Genomic DNA, 19,904 nt, shown 5'->3' with positions numbered 1-19,904 from the left:
TTGATTTGGGTGAACGGATTGAGCTGGAATCCTGAAATTTGTAATGAGGGTCACTGATGGAGAGTAGCAAAGAAAGGTTTTTAGAAATTCGAACCATAAGTGCACGAAAAGTACTAAATGGTACTAAATTTAGTACAATTCAGATTTGGGTGAACGGATAGAGCTGGAATCCTGAAATTTGGAATGAGCATCACTGATGAAGAGTAAAACTGAAAGGTTTTTGAAATTCGAACTATAATATACGAAAAGTAATAAATGGTACTAAATTTAGTACAATTTGGGTTTGGGTGAACGAATAGAGCTGGAATCCTGAAATTTGGAATGAAGGTCACTGATGGAGAGTAAAAAAGAAAGGTTTGTGGAAATTCGAATTACAAGGGTACGAAAAGTACTAAATGGCACTAAATTTAGTACAATTTTGATTTGGGTGAACGGATTGAGCTGGAATACAGACATTTGGAATGAGGGTCACTGATGAAGAGTAACAATGAAAGGTTTTTGTAAATACGAAAAGTACTAAATGGTACTAAGTTTAGTACAATTTGGATTTGGGTGAACGGATGGAGCTGGAATCCTGAAATTTGTATTGAGGTTCACTGATGGAGAGTAACAAAGAAAGGTTTTTAGAAATTTGAACTATAAGTGCACGAAAAGTACTAAATGGTACTAAATTTAGTACAATTTGGATTTGGGTGAACGAATAGAGCTGAAATCCTGAAAGTTGGAATGGGGGTCACTGATGAAGAGTAAGAAAGATGTACCAAAGGTCGAAAAGTCCTAAATGGTACTGAGTTTAATATGATTTGGATTTGAAGAGCAGGAATCCTGAAATTTGGAATTAAGATTACTGTTGGAATATAGAATTGAGATATGGAGGTAGCTTTGGAAAATCGTACTAATGTGCACGAAGTAGTACTAAATGGTACGAAATTCGCTATAATTTGTATTTGCGTGAACAGATTATTGTTGGAGTGTAGGATTGAGGTAGTTTTGGAAATTCGTACTTGTGGAAAAGTGCTAAATGGAACTACATTGGAAATCCTGTACGAAAAGTGCTAAATGGTACAAAATTTGGTACCTTTTGGTATTTGCTATATGGTATAGAATTTTGTACAATTTGTGATTTTGTAAAGGGTAGAACTGTAGTGCGATTCTGTAACTCCTTAACGACAGAATTAACGACGAATGTCGGTAGTTAACGATAATTTTCGGTAAGTGCTATTCTGTAACCAATTTTAACGATTTTTGTCGGTAAATTTTTTCGTTAATTACCGAAAATTATTGTTAAGTTAACAACCAAAAAAAAGTAGTTGTTAAGTCTTAACGACAGTACATGATTGCAATATTTAGCCGATTTCTCTTAACAAAGGCGTTTTTATTGGAACATATGTTATGTTAATAAGAAGGGTATACAAGATAAATTCCGCCTTATTGAGAAAAAACCTTCTTAAGTCATTAACATAAGGGTTAACTATGTAGAATACATGGGCAGCTCCGCCACTGTTGCTCTTTCGCCAACGCCGATTTTATTGAAGCTTCATAAAGATCGTCAAAGGGAAATTTTTAGATATTCGACGGTCTTGGATGGTCTTTATGTAGCATCAATCAAATCGGCGCCGCCGAAGCCCATTTTACAATATATATCAAGGCTACGCTAATATTTGTCTTTATTTTTAAAGAGGCAAAACGTTAGCTAAAGTTTTAAAAGAACTAAAGTGTGTCACTTTTATGTAAGACCTATACCAATGCGCTTAACACAATCTTTCTAGGAGACTTTCGTTGGCTTTAATGCCGTATTGAGGCAAAAACGTGTATAGTGTTCCTATAACCTACTTTGTTCTGTGGTATCTTATAGATTAAAACTCAGCATCACTAACAATAAGAATGCTAAAAATGGCTTATAAGTTCGGATTTCCGAACTTTTCATACTCTCCACTATGAGAAATTCTGTTTAATGTGGGCGTGAGATGAAGATCTGAATATATAAACTCAAATGACGATAACGTGGATCCACGAAAATCACTGAAGGGACAGGCTTAAGTCATGTTATATTTTAAACCTCAATCTTCATCTAGTTCTTCTTTTTATTGCGCTATTTAGAATTTGCTTTCAAAGCGCCACAATCCAAAATATGACCCTACCTTTGTAATTAGAAAAAAAATGAATAAAACAGCGCTTTAAATACATACATATAGGATTCTACATTTATATTTTTATATCACACACACATGACCTTTTGAGCAAAGATTCTGATTACATATATCTATTAAACATATTCATATAATGAATCTTCTTTCACTGCAACACAGACGGTGTATACTTCCTGAGACTGCAGGCAAATTTGTTGGTCCGCAAGACAAGTTCCTGTCCACTTAAAACACATAAATCGGAGATATTCTATATTTTGCGTTGTGGTCCCTTTACGTGGATATTAATGCAAAATATTCTGGAAAAAATACCAAAATCTATGATATGTATGTACTGTTCATTTATCTCCTAGAAGTACTTACATACAAACTTGAAGTTGAAGTTACCCTTGGAAACGCATTGTTGGGATACTTGCATTGTTGGGATATTTGGCACATTACTTCCAAAAAGAGATATGTTTTCTTCCTTACGCGTTTTGTCTTCTGTAGTTGTAAAGAAATAATATTTTCAACTTAAAAATGCAATAATAAATATTAAAATATAATTTTGACAAATTGTCTTTCTATCGATATTCGTCGGTATGTGCTACCGATTTTTACAATCGGTAACGTAAAGTTATTGAATAGCACATTCGTTAACTCAATCGAATATTTTTGTTAACTACCGATGTCGGTTCGTTATTAAAAAAAGTTACAGAATCGCACTACTGGTATTTTGAAATTCGGTATTAGATTATCAATTGGTGTTTAGAGTGGAGGTAGGGAGGAGGTTTTGAAAATTCGTACTTATTTATACAAAAACTACTAAATAGGTCCCAAATGGGTTTCAGGGGAACTGGTAAAACTGGAAAAGTGAATTGGGGATGGATATATGTTGAATATAAGGAAGTAATTTTTAAAACGTTTACCTATGTGTACGATAAGTTGGGTAACATGTACCTTAAATAGTTAAGGTACTAAATTTGGTGTTGGGTGTAGGGACAAAACTTGGATTATATAATTTGGAAATACGCTATTTGTACAAAAAATACGAAATGGAAAAATATTTGTTATGAAGATCGCTCTAAAATTTGAGACAAAGTTCTGAGTTTGAGAAATTGTACTGAATATTGTTCCATTGATTTGATGTTAACGCCAAGGAGTTTATAAATAATGTACTGAAATTAAGTAGTCAAACGTGAAGTATCTTTTCAAAAATGGTCCAATGCGACAATTTTGTTAACTAGAAAGTATTTACCCCCTGATATTAAAAATCCTAAATTGAAATGCCTTCAAAAAATTTCCGTTATATACGGATGACATACCCGTGCACATTAAGTACAATTTTTTGTAAAGAAGTTTTCTAACCTTTCATGCCACAAATTCCGAATTTCGGTTGGAAAATGTGCAGAAGATTTTTAAAATACTCTAAATCTTCAAAATATCTCTTCTAATAAACGTGGATTGAAGTGGAGATTTTTTAAATTAAACTTTTATATCCTCTGAGTATTCAAGGTCCAAATTTAAAGAAAATTGGACAATATACATTTGTTCTTCTTTTAAAATACACTTAGTCGAGAGGTGCCGTTATATGGGGATATCCGAAAACGTGGATTTTTATGGCCATTTTGAATGCCGAAAATTTAACGGACCTATTCGGGTTCTGGGCGAAACCGATAAAGCGAAAACCTTGAATTGTGAATGTGCGTGATTGTTGTTGTGAAGGGGTGAGATAAAGTTAAGTGTTTGCTGTGTTAGTGAAGGGGTAAAACCAGGAGTCAAATCTGAAATTTGCAATATGATACGTAGTTTTGGAAATTCGCAATAAAAAATATGGTAGCTGTGTAGGGATGCGATACGGCAGATTTTTTTTTAAATTCTGACTACAATCGAAAAAATATTGGTAATAAAAATAGGTCTTAGTACAACAGAATCTCCAGTATTCACCATTCCCGTATTAAATATTGTTTATATATATTTCGTTTCCTTTCCGCATACGAAGTAGCGGGCATTTGCTAGTTGGATATATTTTTAAAATAATTTCTTTTATCTTTTCTGGCAGATTTTTTCACAAATTTGGCTACAGTTTTGTATCTTTGTAACGCTTCATCACTGTCAAGTTTGCGCTTTTTCCATTCATTTCTTTCCTGTATAAGTGTCCACGTATCTTCTGATATCCATGCTTTTCGATTTTCCTTTTGTTTGTAACCGATTATGTCTCTTCCGATATCCTGTAGTGTTTTGCATGTGTCTTCCCATGATGTTCTTTCTACACTTGATGGCGAATATTCTAAGATCTTTTGATCAACTAATCTTCTCTTTGTTTCATCTCTGAGTGATTGGAGATCCAGGCGCCTGATGCCTTCTATTGAGCCAGCTGGTGTATTTTCTTTAATTTGATCCTTATTGTTGCTACTAATAGCTCGTGATCGCTGTCCATATCGGCACCTCTTTTGGTGCGCACGTCTTCCAAGCTTCCTCTCCATTTTCGTCGAATACACATATGGTCTATTTGGTTATGCGTATTCCCGTTAGGTGATGTCCAGGTATATTTGTGGATTGTCTTATGTGGAAATATTGATCCACCAATGACTAAATCAAAAGTCTGACACGTTTCAATGAAACGATCTCCATTGCTATTTTTTGAGCCCATTCCATGTTTACCCATTATGTGTGAGAGCTTGTGGTTATCAGTGCCAATTTTTGCGTTGAAGTCCCCTGTTAGCATCATTATGTCGCGGTTTGGTGTTTTGCGTAAGGTTGCATATAGTTGCTCATAGAACTCATCTTTTTCTATATCCTCTGTGTCCTCTGTGGGGGCATAACATTGTATGATAGTTAGATATTTTTTGATACTGGTATAGAACCGCTCTGTTATGATTCTGTCCGGATACAGGATTCCATTCAGCAAGTGTCTTCCGTAGGTGTTTTGAAATTATGAATCCCACTCCGCTTTCCGCTCTTTTGTCTTTTCCACTATTCAGCACAATATTTCCATTTCCTGATATGAGGTCACTTTTTCCACACCATCTCATTTCGCTTATACCCAGAATGTCGATGTTAAATTTTTTGATTTGGGCCTCTAGCTGAGCGAGCCTTGACGTTTCTCGTAGTGTCCTGACGTTCCATTGTCCTATTCGTAGCCGTGTTCGTATTCCAATATTCGTCATCAGGTTGGGATTATCATTTTCTCTTGTAGTTGTTTCGTTAATCGTTGAGTTTCAGATAAGTGGGTGATCGGCCCTCTGTATCCTATGATGGTGTTGTGGCTGCCAACTAAAGACACCATCCCGCCTTTAAGGTAAACACATTTGTATAGCGAATCGCTTGACCCAAAACAGACATCCGCTTTTCGCTATACAATCGCCGCTTATTAGTTTTCTGTCCGCCGATTGTTCCTCGATGATCGCCGTACCGGTTGACTCAACCTCCGCCATCCAAAGAAATTAAGAAGCCAGCTGCCACTCCTTAAGCTAGATTTTGGTCACCCCCAGGTATTTTATTTCCCTGGTACTCCACCTTTCGGCCAGAGCGTCCCCAATTCGCCAATGGGAGGGTCCCGATGGAGGATCTAGCTAACCCCACACGGGGCATATCTGGCGTACAATCTACATTTTACTTGTGGAAGAAGCCAACACACACCTGAGTTTAAATAAACAAACTGAGCTATCAAAACGCTTCGTAAGAGGTATTATTGTTTGGGCTCGAATTGCAATAAAGGGTGTTGAAATCTTTGTTTTTATAAAAGCAAACAGGGTCAAAACATTGTAAATAATATTTCTGGAAACTATTTTCAAAGAAAAGTGCAAAAAATGTTGTTCTATTCCCTGATTTTTACCTCTATCAGGTAAGGTGACTAGTATAATATAGGGCAAGCCTGGCTAATACAGGACTTTCAATATATCATTAGATTGTTTGTACTTACTCTGGACATAAGCATAATTAATTTTTCATAGTAATTTTTTGTAAAATAACTTCAAAAACTAGAATTTTCTAGCCAAATTGCCTACAAAGGGACACCAATTACGACCATGCCAAAATTACGTCAAGAACATCATTATTTCTGTTAGAATCAATGACAAAACTACTGAAAAGATATGGAACCAATTATTCCGCCATTCTGATTATTAAAATGGCATAAAAAGCGACAAAATTGGAAATTATTAATCGATTATTGTGGTGCAACATTCTTAATGCTCACTTTAAAAATGCCCATTTTTTGTTTTTCCGTAAAATTTTAGTATAACGGTACTGTAAACGGAATATTTTTGTATACCATCTTAAAGACAATTTTTAAGCCTACAAAATTCTTTTTCGAATTGTTGAAAAATATCAACTCGTTTCCAAGTTATCAACGTTTACCTTTTATATTTTAGGTTGCATCATTTTCAGTGACAGTCACTGTATGTCTTTGGTAGTGATACGCCTAAAAGTATGCTAAACAAAAAACAACTGAAAAGTGGTAAAAATTCTTATGTTTTGTCAAAATAAAACAAATTCAGACGTACTTACTTACTTAGCTGGCCCTTTACAGAACATTTGTTCCATAGACCGAACTAAGAAAAGATCTCCAATTCTCTCTGTTTTTCGCTTCGCTTTTTGGAATATCGCGCCTTTTCATTTCTTCATCCACTTGTATGATCCACCTTTGATCGGAGGGGACTGTCGAAAGCTGCTTTATAATCGACAAAAAGGTGATATGTGTCGATTTGCATCTCATGGGTCTTCTCAAGGGTAAATATCTGGTCAATGGTGGACTTGCCAGGCCTAAACCAACATTGGTATGGTCCAATTATTTCGGTGACCATTGGCTTTAGTCGACTTATGCCCCTATAGTTTGAGCATACGGTCTTATCTCCTTTCTTGTGGACGGGACACAGGATGCTCAGGTTCCAATCGTCGGGTACGCGTTCTTCCTGCCGGATGGTGCTAACTAGCTGATGCATACACCTTATCAGCGTGTCGCCTGCGGTTTTAAACAGCTCGGCTGGTAAGCCATCGGCTCCTGCTGCTTTATTATTCTTCAGCCGATTGATTGCTGTTTTTATCTCATCTTGGCCGGGCGGTATACATTCTATACCATCTTCTGGGATTGGATCTGTGGTATCATCGTATTCGCTACTATTGGATACCAGCAGATTGGAAAAATGCTCCTTCCATATCCTGAGCACGCTATCTGTATCTGTTACCAGATTACCTTGCTGGTCTCTACAGGAGGATGTGCCTGTACCAAAGCCATCTGTTTGATGTTTCACTCTTTGGTAGAAATTTCGGACTTCATTCTGACTCCTGTACATCTCGATTTTTTCACACTCCCGCTTTTCCATTTCTCTCTCTTTTTCTTGCGGAAAAGACGTTTCTCCTCTCTCCTTTTCTCCCGATATCGTAAAGTAGCTCTATATGCCACATTTTTCTCTTCGGTAGCAGCACGACACTCCTGGTCATACCATGAATTCCTTTGAGGAGGTTTCTGGAATCCAAGTATGGATTTTGCGGCTGTTTGCATGAAGTGGGCAATATTTTGCCATTGTGTTGTTATGTTATCGGGACAAGGAGTGCTCTCATTAAGCAATTGGGCTAGTTGAGTGGAATATGCTGTGGCTATCTGTTGTGTTTGCAGCCTATCGATGTCCAACTTCCGCGTTGTGTCTGTTCGTGCTTTATTTGCAACGTTTAGACGGGTACGTACCTTTGCTGCAACAAGGTAGTGGTCCGAATCAATGTTTGCGCCTCGGAACGATCGTACATCCAACACGCTGGATGAATGTCTTCCATCTATTACAACATGATCAATTTGATTACTTGTTCTTTGATCTGGAGACAGCCAGGTGCCCTTATGAATATCGAGATGATTAAATCTGGTACTGCTAACTACCATGTTTTTTGCAGCTGCAAAGTCTACCAGCCTCATACCATTGTCAGATGTTTCACTGTGGAGACTGAATTTCCGGACTGTTGGGCCAAAGATATTCTCCTTTCCAATTTTGGCATTAAAATCGCCTAGAATGATTTTAATGTCATGGGCAGGGCAACGGCCATATGTTTCTTCTAAGCGCTCGTAAAATATATCTTTGGTCTGTTCGTCCTTTTCTTCAGTGGGAGCATGAGCGCAAATAAAGCTGATGTTGAAGAATTTAGCTTTTATCCGAATTGCAACAAGTCTTTCATTCACTGGGGTGAAGCTGGATACCAGATGTTTTAGTCTCCGACTAACTACAAATCCGCAACCAAACTCATGCTTTACGTCATGGCAGCTATAATACAGTGCGTCACCTTTAGGTGTTGTTGTGACGCCTTTCCCAATCCATCGTATTTCCTGTATGGCAGTAATATCGGCCTTGTACTTTTCTAGTACGTCTGCCAATGCGAAGACTGCACCTTCTCTATAAAGAGTGCGAACATTCCAGGTGCAGATTTGCAGATCATGGTCCTTAAAACGTTTGCGGGGTTCGTCAACTTTAGAGGGGTTTGTTTTTCTTTTCTTTCGTTTTTTCATAGTAGGCTGTTTTTTCTGGGGAAGGGTTACTAACCCGACGCCCAAACCCAAGTTTTTAACGTTCTTATGGGTGAACGCGCGGCACATGTTAGCTCACTACCATTAACGGGTGTTAAAGGCAGTTCCCCAGGTGACACCACGGAGAGGTCAGTGTCCACTTGAGATGAAAGAGGGACCAAGATAAATCCTGGGCTTTGCCATGTTAAAACCGCTCAGGACCGTTCTTTAGTATCTTCCATCCCCTACGTCACCCAGACGTACAGAATGTTTAAAATAGAAAATAATACACAAATTGTATGCCTAATAAGAGATAGAACTTCCCAACAAATTAAACACTTTTAGGTTATGTTTACTATAACCTAACCCCAACTTTATATGTGTAAGAAACATTTATTTTGAATATGAACACACTATGAACATAAATCAACTACAAATGATGGCATTTGTCACAATAAAGGGTTCACAGGTTAACTACGAGTGTCAACATACCATTATTTTCCCAAACAATGACCATTCAATTATCGATGCTCGTTCGTTTATCAATTTATGATAACAACAGTCATTTTTCGTGACATTACTACATCAATCGTTGAGCCAAGCAAATACGCCTAAAAGTATGCAACACAATTATAATAATAGAGTTGTGACAATTGTAAAGTAAACAAAGAGTGGTATAAAATAAAAGCATTGCATAGATAAGAATAAATACAAAAAAGAAAACTACATATGGTAAATATAGAAAATGAAGGTTCAATCCCCAGTTATGGACTTGCACCAAATATGAAATAATACTTTCCTAGAAACAAATTTTAGGTTATGTTAACCATAATAATAATATGTTGTTGTTGTTGTTGTAGCAGCATATAATGCTGGGTTGGCAGCCGCTGGCCGAAACACTTTTGGTTTCGGGTCAATCCATTACGTAAGAACCCGCCGCCGTGGTATATATCCAATTGGGATAATAATATGTGTGTCTGGTTACTTGCAAGTTCTTGCTAGAAGAAATTTCTCGGGCAAAAACTTGCAAGTTCTCAATGAAGAAATGTTAACAAAATGAGTTAACATACAACTTTCTGTAACAATTTGTACAAACATTTTTGGGTAAACAGACATACCTAATAATTCTTTATTTGTAAAAAAATATGACTAAAATATGAACACAAACCAACCACCAGATGGTGGCAATTGTCACAATAAAGGGTTCACAGGTTAACTATGAGTGTCAACAAACCATTATCTTCCCAAACAATGACCATTCGATTCTTTCAATTCTCGTTTGTATATCAATTTATGACAACAACAACAACACAACGACCACTTATCGTGGCTTAATTACATCAATATTTGTCCTAAACATTCAACTAATCTTCTCTTATCTCTTTTTCCGTTTTATTTACTTTCAGAACGCAACATAAACACACACGCAAGCAGGCAGGCAGAGGTCAGACAAAATACTCTTACACCAATAAATAGAGACAATGTCAGTGTTTATCCTTAGATAAAAACGTTTATCAATGTTAAGGGTCCTGATATGATAACAGAACAAAATAGCGGCAGTAGTTGTAACAGCGCACACGACGAACAACAACAACAACGGCACTCCAAATACCGGATCTCAAAATAAAACTAAAAAAACTGGATTTGGGGTGGTGCGCGAACGAGCGCCTTAATTATGTTATAGTGCAGGTAATGGTGTTCGCGGTATGTTGAGTTATCAAATCGAATTTGTAACGACAGCGCACCTTCTCCGCCATCATCAAAATAGTCGTTTGTTGCCGTGGACGTTCTGCACTCCACAATAGCTTGCCGCATCATTGAAACCACAACAGTTGTCGACATTTAACGGCCAAGGGAGCATCATCGGTGGAAGCAGTTGTCCCCTACTGCAACACTCCAATCAACACTAGCCAAAAAAAAAGTGTCACGCACACACACCATCAAAGTGATTCATCCTTCCTCCCACAGTTTATGAAAATGAAATAAATTGCATTTTCATTCGTTTTTTTTTCTTGTCGTTATTTATCAAAAATAAAACGAAAGAAAAACCAAACCAACCCATCAACACCGTCAAGGAAAGGAAAAGGAAATTAAAAGATTTCATCAACACAACAAGTGAAGCAAAACAACATTCTCCTCCATCTTCTCAAGCACCATTAAGTCATTCTAGGAACCAAGCAGCCAACTAACTAACCCATCAACCAGCCATCCAACCAATGTTTATGGTTTGATGGTGGTTGTTGTTGTGTTTTGAAGAATTGGTAAAAGGACAAGAAAAATATAGACCCACACACAGAAACCGTAAGAAATCTAGAGTCTTTGCTCTACAAATAACAAAACAAACAACCGCCAATTTCCCTCGAACTATCTTTGTTGGGGTGGCAATGTCGCCCGGTTCTTTAAATGGTGGAGCAGGAGCAGCCGCAGCAGGTTATATCGATAGCAGTAGTGCAACAACAAATACCTTTCAAATAGCCGCCAACGGTATCATGGATTCATCGAGAGTTTCGACATGCCTCATATCGATGCTGTTGATAGTCTATGGCAGTTTTCGTAGTTTAAATATTGAACAAGAGGCCCGCGAACGGGAGTTAAAGAAACGCAATGAGTCGACGACAAATTTGCTAACGGGTGAACCTGTACAACAGGAGACGAGTAAGTTTTGAGACAACATCTTACAATAATACATCACTATGTAAATATGTAATATTATACAGACATGTGGATAAAGTTATCCATCTTTGGGGATAAAATTTATTCGCAAAGGTGGAATTTTTTGCTAAAGTGGATAATTTAATCCACGCTGGTGGATAATTTTATACACATAGTTAAATAATTTTATCCAAAGTTTGAATAACTTTTATCCACGAAGGTGAATAATTTTATCCACGAAAGTGGATAACTGTTGGATAATTTTATTCACGATTGTGGATAATTTTATCCACATGGGGGGATGATTTTATACACATAGGTGGATAATTTTATCCAAATATGTGGATAATGTTATCCAATGTTGTGTATACTTTTATCCTCTGTTGCGAATAATTTTATCCACGAAGGTGGATATAACTGTTAATCACGAAAGCTGATAATTTATCCATTATGGTGGATAATTTTATCCACGATTATGCATAATTGTGGACAAAATTATCCGTTATTTTGGATAATTTTATCCACGATTGTGGATAATATTATCCACATGGGGGGATTATTTTATACACATAGGTGGATAATTTTATCCACATCGGTGGATAATTTTATACACGAAGGTGGATAATTTTATCCACATTTGTGGATAATTTTATCCACATTTGTGGATAATTTTGTCAACATAGGTGGATATTATCCAAAGGTAAATAACTTTTATCCACGAAGGTGGATAATTTTATTCAAGAAAGTGACTACTTTATCCGTTATGGTGGAAATTTTATCCACGATTGTAGATAATTTTATCCACATGGGTGGATGATTTTATACACATAGGTGGATAATTTTGTCCAAATAGGTGGATAATTTTATACACGAAGGTGGATAATTTTATCCACATTTGTGGATAATTTGTTCTGGATAATTTTATCCAATGTTGTGTATACTTTTATCCTTTTTCACGAATAATTTTATCCACGAAAGAGGACAGTTTTATGCACGAAGGTGGATAATTTTATCCACATTTGTGGATAATTTGTTCTGGATAATTTTATCCACTGTTGTGGATAATTTTATCCACTGTTGTGGATAACTTTATCTTCTGTGGTGGATAATTTTATCCACTGTTGTGTATAATTTTATCCACTGATGCGGATAGTTTTATTGACGAAGGTGGACAGGTGTTGGATAATTTTATCAACTGTTGTAGATAATTTTATCCCCTGTAATAATTTATCCGTTATAGTGGATAATTTTATCCATATAGGTGGATAATTTTATCCACAAAAGTGGATAATTTTATCCACAAAGGTGGATAATTTTATCCACCAAGGTGGATAATATTATCCACTGTGGTGGATAATAAAATCATCCCCAGTCTTGGATAAAATTATCCAATATTGTGGATAAAGTTATCCAATTTTGTGAATAATGTTATCCACATGTGTGGACAAAATTATCCACCATCGTGGATAAAGTTATGTTCCATTGTGGATAAAGTTATCCACCATTGTGGTTAAAATCATCCACAATCTTGGATAAAGTTATCCAATATTGTGGATAAAATTATCCACTATTGTGGATAAAATTATCCACTATTGTGGATAAAATTATCCACGTTTGTGGATAAAATTATCCACTTTTGTGGATAAAATTATACATTATTGTGGATAAAATTGCCCACGTATGTGCATAAAATTTTTTTGGATAAAATCGTCACAGTCTTGGATAAAATTATTCACCTTAGTGGATAAAATTATCCACAAATAATCATCCGCAGTCTTGTGGATAGAACCATCCAAAGTCTTGGATAGAACCATCCAAAGTCTTGGATAAAATTATCCAATATCGTGGATAAAATTATCCCATGTCGTGGATAAAATTATCCACGTTTGTGGAAAAAATATCCACAATCGTGGATAAATATATGTTCCATTGTGGATAAAGTTATCCACCATTGTGGTTAAAATCATACACAGTCTTGGATAAAATTATCCAATATTGTGGATCATGTTATCCACATTTGTGGATAAAATTATCCACCATCGTCGACAAAGTTATGTTCCATTGTGGATAAAGTTACCCACCATTGTGGTTAAAATCATACACAGTCTTGGATAAAATTATCCACGTTTGTGGGTAAGACTATCCACTTTTGTGGATAAAATTATCCACTTTAGTGGATAAAATTATCCACTTTAGTGGATAAAATTATCCACGTGTGTGCATAAACATTTTTTTGATAAAATCGTCACAGTCTTGGATAAAATTATTCACCTTAGTGGATAAAATTATCGACAAATAATCATCCGCAGTCTTGTGGATAAAACCACAGTCTTGGATAAAATGATCCAATATCGTGGATAAAATTATCCCATATCGTGGATAAAATTATCCACGTTTGTGGATAAAAATATAAACCACGTGGATAAAGTTATCCACCCTTGTGGGTGATCTTATACAACCTTGTGATTATATTATGCACAGTCTTGGATAAAATTATCAGCGTTTGTGGAAAAAATTATCCGCCGCGCGAATAAGGTCATCCTCCATTGTGGATAATGTTATCCACCTTTGTGGATAAAATAATCTAACTTTGTGGATAAAATAATTACCTCTGTGGATAAAGTAATCCACCTTCATGGATAAAATTTTTCTCCATTATTTCATCCTCTTTAATTTTTTGCAAATATTAACTCACTCTCTCTCTGCTCTCATTTTAGGTAAATTTGCCACCTTGGATACAATGCATGCCCTGTGCCTGCCACTGGGTGCATCCATTTCGCTTTTAATAATGTTCTTCTTTTTCGATTCAATGCAACTCTTGTTTGCCGTTTGTACAGCAAGTAGGTTACCATTTCCCTTTGTTTCCTTTATTCTTGATTTGTAATTAACGATTTCTTTCCTCCTTCGCCCGCCCACTACCCCCATAGTTATTGCAACAGTGGCTTTGGCCTTTCTACTCTTGCCCATGTGTCAGTACATCATACGCCCCTGCACTGATGGTACTCGAATCTCATTCGGAGTCTGTGGACGTTTTACTGCCGCCGAGCTATTTAGTTTTACTCTCTCTGTGTCAATTGTTTGTGTGTGGGTGCTAACGGGTCATTGGTTGCTGATGGATGGTAAGTAGCGGAGGAAATAAAGGAATGTGAAGTCTTTAAGTAATTAAAAATTATTTTCTTTTTTTCCTTTCCAGCAATGGGCATGGGTCTATGCGTCGCATTTATTGCCTTTGTCCGTTTACCCAGTCTGAAAGTATCCACACTACTGCTAACCGGCCTTCTCATCTATGATGTCTTTTGGGTTTTCTTCTCATCGTATATTTTCAGCACAAATGTTATGGTCAAAGTGGCAACACGTCCAGCCGATAACCCTGTGGGTATTGTGGCGCGAAAATTGAATTTGGGTAATATGGTCAAGGAGGCACCGAAATTAAATTTACCTGGAAAACTGGTTTTTCCTAGCATACACAATACGGGACACTTCTCCATGTTGGGCCTGGGCGATATTGTAATGCCTGGTCTGCTGTTGTGTTTTGTGCTACGCTACGATGCCTATAAGAAGGCACAAATTGTAACGAACGATCAAATGCTACCACCGCCAAAGGGTGTCGGCTCACGGTTGACATATTTTCATTGTTCCTTATTGGGGTAGGGAGAATACGTCTGTTTTTAAATAATATTCTTATAAATATATTCATTTTGCTTTATCCTTTCCAGTTACTTTTTGGGTCTACTTACCGCCACTGTGAGCTCTGAGGTATTTAAAGCAGCGCAACCAGCTCTTCTCTATTTGGTTCCATTCACATTACTGCCTTTGTTGACAATGGCTTATCTGAAGGTAAGAAACTGCATTTATTTTCCATTAAAAACAAATTTTTATGGGAAGATCCTTTGGTGTCCTTTTGGAAGACCCGTTGGTCTTATTATAATAGACCTTTTGCATTTTTTCTAAAAGACCCTTTGTTCGTCAAATAGAAGACTCTTTGGCCTTCTTATAGAGGACTCGTTGGTCTTCTAATAGAAGACACTTGGTCCTCTGGTCTTCTTAAAGAAGACCCTCTGGACTTCTTTACACTTTGATCATCATAAAGAAGATCATTTGGCCTTCTCATAGAAGACCTTTTTGTCTTCTCATAGAAGGCTCTTTGGTCTTCGCATAAAATACCCTTTGGTCTTATCATAGAAGACCCTTTGGCCTTATTATAAAATACCCTTTGGTCTTCTTATGGAAGAACTTCTATAGACCCTTTCTAAAAGAAGGGTGCTTCTATCGAGCCTTTCTGTGAGAAAGGGTGGTACTTCTATAGATCCTTTCTGAAAGAAAGTGTGCCTTATTGGACCCTTTCTGAAAGAAAGAATGTTTCTATAAACCCTTTCTGAAATAAAGGGTGCTTCTTTGGACCCTTTCTGAAGTAAAGGGTGCTTCTATATAACCTTTCTGAAATAAAGGGTGCTTCTATATACCCTTTCTGAAACAAAGGGTGCTTCTATGGACCCTTTCTGAAATATAGGGTGCTTCTATGGACCCTTTCTGAAATATAGGGTGCTGCTATGGACCCTTTCTGAAATATAGGGTGCTTCTATGGACTCTCTCTGAAATAAAGGGTGCTTCTACTGACCCTCTCTGAAATAAAGGGTGCTTCTACGGACCCTTTCTGAAAGAAAGGGTGCTTCTATAGACCCTTTCTGAAAGAAAGGCTGCTTCCACGGACCCTTTTTGAAATAAAGGGTGCTTCTATGGACCCTTTCTGAAATAAAGGAGGCTTCTATGGACCCTTTCTGAAATAAAGGGTGCTTCTATGGACCCTTTCTGAAATAAAGGAGGCTTCTATGGACCCTTTCTGAAATAAAGGGTGCTTCTATGGACCCTTTCTGAAATAAAGGGTGCTTCTATAGACGCTTTCTGAAAGAGAGGGTGCTTCTACGGACCCTTTCTGAAATAAAGGGTGCTTCTACGGACCCTTTCTGAAATATAGGGTGCTTCTATGGACCCTTTCTGAAATAAAGGGTGCTTCTATGGACCCTCTCTGAAATAAAGGGTGGTTCCACGGACCCTTTCTGAAATAAAGGGTGCTTCTACGAACCCTTTCTAAAATAAAGGATGCTTCTACGGACCCTTTCTGAAATAAAGGGTGCTTCTACGGACCCTTTCAGAAAGAAGGGTGCTTCTACGGATCCTTTCTGAAATAAAGGGTGGTTCTACGGACCCTTTCAGAAGGAAAGGGTGCTTCTGCGGACCCTTTCTGGAAGAAAGTGTGCTTCTATAGACCCTCTCTGAAAGAAAGGGTGCTTCTATAGACACTTCCTGAAAGAAAGGGTGCTTCTACAGACACTTCCTGAAAGAAAGGGTGCTTCTATATACCCTTTCTGAAAGAAAGGGTGATTCTGTAGACCCTTTCTGAAATAAAGGGTGCTTCTACGGAGCCTTTCTGAAATAAAGGGTGCTTCTACGGACCCTTTCTGAAATAAAGGGTGCTTCTACGGACCCTTTCTGAAATAAAGGGTGTTTCTTTGAACCCTTTCTGAAATGAAGGGTGCTTCTTTGGACCCTTTCTGAAAGAAAGGGTGCTTCTTTGTACACTTTCTGAAAGAAAGGGTGCTTCTATGGAGCCTTTCTGAAATAAAGGGTGCTTCTATGGACCCTTTCTGAAATAACGGGTGTTTCTTTGGACCCTTTCTGAAATAACGGGTATTTCTTTGGACCCTTTCTGAAATAAAGGGTGCTTCTACGGACCCTTTCTGAAATAAAGGGTGCTTCTACGGACCCTTTCTGAAATAAAGGGTGCTTCTACGCACCCTTTCTGAAATAAAGGGTGCTTCTACGGACCCTTTCTGAAATAAAGGTTGCTTCTATGGACCCTTTATAAAATAAAGGGTGCTTCTATGGAGCCTTTCTGAAATAAAGGGTGTTTCTTTTTACCCTTTCTGAAATGAAGGGTGCTTCTTTGGACCCTTTCTGAAATAAAGGGTGCTTCTTTGTACACTTTCTGAAAGAAAGGGTGCTTCTTTGTACACTTTCTGAAAGAAAGGGTGCTTCTATGGACCCTTTCTGAAATAAAGGGTGCTTCTATGGAGCCTTTCTGAAATAAAGGGTGCTTCTATGGACCCTTTATGAAATAAAGGGTGCTTCTATGGAGCCTTTCTGAAATAAAGGGTGCTTCTATGGACCCTTTCTGAAATAACGGGTGTTTCTTTGGACCCTTTCTGAAATAACGGGTGTTTCTTTGGACCCTTTCTGAAATAACGGGTGCTTCTTTGGACCCTTTCTGAAATAAAGGGTGCTTCTACAGACCCTTTCTGAAATAAAGGATGCTTCTACGCACCCTTTCTGAAATAAAGGGTGCTTCTACAGACCCTTTCTGAAATAAAGGGTGCTTCTACGGACCCTTTCTGAAATAAAGGGTGCTTTTACGGACCCTTTCTGAAATAAAGGGTGCTTCTACGGACCCTTTCTGAAATAAAGGGTGCTTCTACGCACCCTTTCTGAAATAATGGGTGATTCTACGGACCCTTTCTGAAATAAAGGGTGCTTCTATGGACCCTTTATGAAATAAAGGGTGCTTCATGGAGGGTGCTTTTACGGACCCTTTCTGAAATGATGGGTGCTTCTTTGGACCCTTTCTGAAGTAAAGGGTGCTTCTACGGACCCTTTCTGAAATAAAGGGTGCTTTTACGCACCCTTTCTGAAATAAAGGGTGCTTCTACGGACCCTTTCTGCAATAAAGGGTGCTTTTACGGACCCTTTCTGAAATAAAGGGTGCTTCTACGGACCCTTTATGAAATAAAGGGTGCTTCTATGGAGCCTTTCTGAAAGAAAGGGTGCTTCTACGGACCCTTTCTGAAAGAAAGGGTGCTTCTATGGAACCTTTCTGAAAGAAAGAGTGCTTCTATAGACACTTCCTAAAAAAAGTGTTCTTCAACGGACCCTTTCTGAAATAAGGGGTGCTTCTACGGACCCTTTCTGTAATGAAGGGTGCTTCTTTTTACACTTTTTGAAATAAAGGGTGCTTCTATGGACCCTTTCTGAAATAAGGGTGCTTCTACGGACCCTTTCTGAAATAAAGGGTGCTTCTACGGACCCTTTCTGAAATAAAGGGTGCTTCTACGGACCCTTTCTGAAATAAAGAGTGCTTCTACGGACCCTTTCTGAAGTAAAGGGTGCTTCTACGGACCCTTTCTGAAATAGAAGGTGCTTCTACGGACCCTTTCTGAAATAAAGGGTGCTTTTACTACGGACCCTTTCTGAAATAAAGGGTGCTTTTACGGACCCTTTCTGAAATAAAAGGTAATTCTACGGACCCTTTCTGAAATAAAGGGTCCTTCTACGGACCCTTTCTGAAATAAAGGGTGCTTCTACGGACCCTTTCTGAAATAAAGGGTACTTCTATGGACAGGAAATGTTCTATTGTCATATCTATAAATTAATTTAATCATTTATTAACCCCATTTATATCCCTTTTGGCTGTTCTTTTTCTTTTACAGGGCGATTTACGTCGCATGTGGAGTGAACCATTCATTACCCAACAACCTTCAAAACAACTGGAAGTCTGAGTGTTTTTCATCAAACGAAAATACTTTTTTTTTAAACTACTACTACTATATAACTTAATGTATAAATTATAAGTTAAACAAAACAAAAACAACACACCCTTTCTCAATAACAAGTATCATTTTTTTTGTTTTTTTTTTTTAGTAATACGTTTTTTACAAAACAAAATAGAAGAAAAAAGTAAGCAAAGAAAACCGTAAATATGAAACAAGAAAAAAAACAAAACAACAGAAAAAAACAAATTTTATTTATAAACATAAGTTAGGTTAGTTTTTAAATTTTGCCTTTAAAATTAAATATTATTAATTATTACATTTATTGTTTTATAAGTTTTAAGCATTTCAAAGGTAAACCCCCGCCCACCCCTCTCATTCATTTTTTTCTTTTCTTCATGGTGGTGAAAGCTACCAATAAAAGGCTCTTGGAATTCATTTTATCATTTCTTTCACCCCTCTTTTTTGTTACTTTTCTTTTTGAAACATGAAAACCAATTCGAATATTTAAAAACAAATATACAATAATAATAAATAATAAACAACAAAAAACAAAACACATTCTGTCACATTACTTAACATAGACATATTATGGAATACTAAAAGAAAAAAATACAAAAAAAAACGTAAAGTATGATGGAAATAAAATAATTATATAATAAATAATAATAATAAACATTAGCAACTATTATTAACAAAAAAAAAAAAACATTAAAATTGAAAGTTGAAACAAATGTGAACAAAGAAAAACAAAACAAACAAAAAACTTTCTTGCAATTATAAAATAAAATGAAAAAAAGCAACAACAAAAACATCTTTAATCTGGTTTGAGGGCACCCCATAGGACCGGTACATTAAAGCGCCCCATCCACTATCAAATTTTGATGTCAACATACATATGTAGTAGTATGTGTACATTTTTCAAAATATGAGAATGTGTGTGTGTATTTTATGGATTGAGGAAAATCAAAATAGATTAGTTTTGATTTTCAAAATGAAACCCAATCAATCCGATGAATATGGTTTATTTTCAAAATTGTCAAAAAGAAATTTTGAAAAAAGAAAACATTGTGTTTAAAAAGAAATAAAAAA

General features: G+C 36.8%; 1 protein-coding gene across 5 annotated transcripts in view; it reads left to right on the top strand.

Moving 5' to 3' along the window:
- The window catches only part of SppL (signal peptide peptidase-like protein), a 67,300-nt gene extending 47,931 nt beyond the window's left edge, over positions 1-19,369 (top strand). For all 5 annotated transcript variants that reach the window (XM_073976778.1, XM_073976802.1, XM_073976793.1 and 2 more), the window contains 6 exons: positions 10,026-11,274; positions 13,989-14,111; positions 14,199-14,390; positions 14,465-14,918; positions 14,988-15,108; positions 18,753-19,369. In XM_073976778.1, the coding sequence (XP_073832879.1) occupies positions 11,004-11,274; positions 13,989-14,111; positions 14,199-14,390; positions 14,465-14,918; positions 14,988-15,108; positions 18,753-18,821 (1,230 nt within the window). In that variant the 5' untranslated portion in view covers positions 10,026-11,003 and the 3' untranslated portion in view covers positions 18,822-19,369. The remainder of the gene's footprint in view (positions 1-10,025; positions 11,275-13,988; positions 14,112-14,198; positions 14,391-14,464; positions 14,919-14,987; positions 15,109-18,752) is intronic.
- The last annotated feature ends 535 nt before the right edge of the window (positions 19,370-19,904 follow it).

Source organism: Musca autumnalis, unplaced genomic scaffold (assembly GCF_047663935.1).
Source record: "Musca autumnalis isolate F117 unplaced genomic scaffold, ASM4766393v1 scaffold_1, whole genome shotgun sequence".
NCBI lineage: Eukaryota > Metazoa > Arthropoda > Insecta > Diptera > Muscidae > Musca > Musca autumnalis.
The sequence above is the reverse complement of the archived record's forward strand: the minus strand, read 5'-3'. Positions and strand labels throughout refer to the sequence as shown.